The 624-nt window shown below is 36.7% G+C and overlaps 1 protein-coding gene across 1 annotated transcript in view; it reads right to left on the reverse strand.

The window, feature by feature from the left end:
* The window catches only part of LOC140919699 (uncharacterized), a 15,001-nt gene continuing 14,377 nt past the window's right edge, over nt 1-624 (reverse strand). The window contains exon 4 of the mRNA XM_073366310.1: nt 1-153. Within this exon, the coding sequence (XP_073222411.1) occupies nt 1-153 (153 nt within the window). The remainder of the gene's footprint in view (nt 154-624) is intronic.

The following is a 624-nucleotide window of genomic DNA, read 5'->3' on the forward strand; positions in this document are numbered from 1 at the left end:
TTAATCTAGTGGATCAGGTACCAGTGTCCAAACTTTGTTTTTCTCGATCTGCATCAGTTCTTCCTTCATGGCATCTATCCAAGATTGATCAATTATGGCTTCCTTAATTGATTTCACAACAAGAAAACAAGGAATTTGTGAGGGCCAAAAGCCCTCAGAAAGGGCAAAAAGCAGCCACAAAAGGGCTATTTGTGGCGGCCTAAGGCAGCCACAAATAAGCTGGTCACAAACTTTTTTGTGAGGGCTTTTGCAACCACAAAGTTTGTAAAACATGTTGGCATTTGTGAGGGCTTTTACAGCCACAAAAGGGTGCCTTTGTGAGGGCCTTTGCAGCCACAAAAGTCTGCCTTTGTGAGGGCATAGGCCGCCACAAAGGACAGGCTGATTTTAAAAAATTCAGCCTTTGTGAGGGCCTAGGCTGCCACAAAATCCCTCATTTGTGAGGATTTAGGCCACCACAAAGTACCTCCAGATTAAAAAATAAATATTTTGTGAGGGCTTAGGCCGCCACAAAATATTACGTATATTAAAAAATTAATTTTTTTTAATTCAAAATTAATAATGTATTATATTATTATATATAATAAATTAATATAAATATAAATTTAAAATTTAAATTTAAAT

The sequence above is a fragment of the Cicer arietinum genome, chromosome 3 (assembly GCF_000331145.2).
Source record: "Cicer arietinum cultivar CDC Frontier isolate Library 1 chromosome 3, Cicar.CDCFrontier_v2.0, whole genome shotgun sequence".
Taxonomy (NCBI): domain Eukaryota; kingdom Viridiplantae; phylum Streptophyta; class Magnoliopsida; order Fabales; family Fabaceae; genus Cicer; species Cicer arietinum.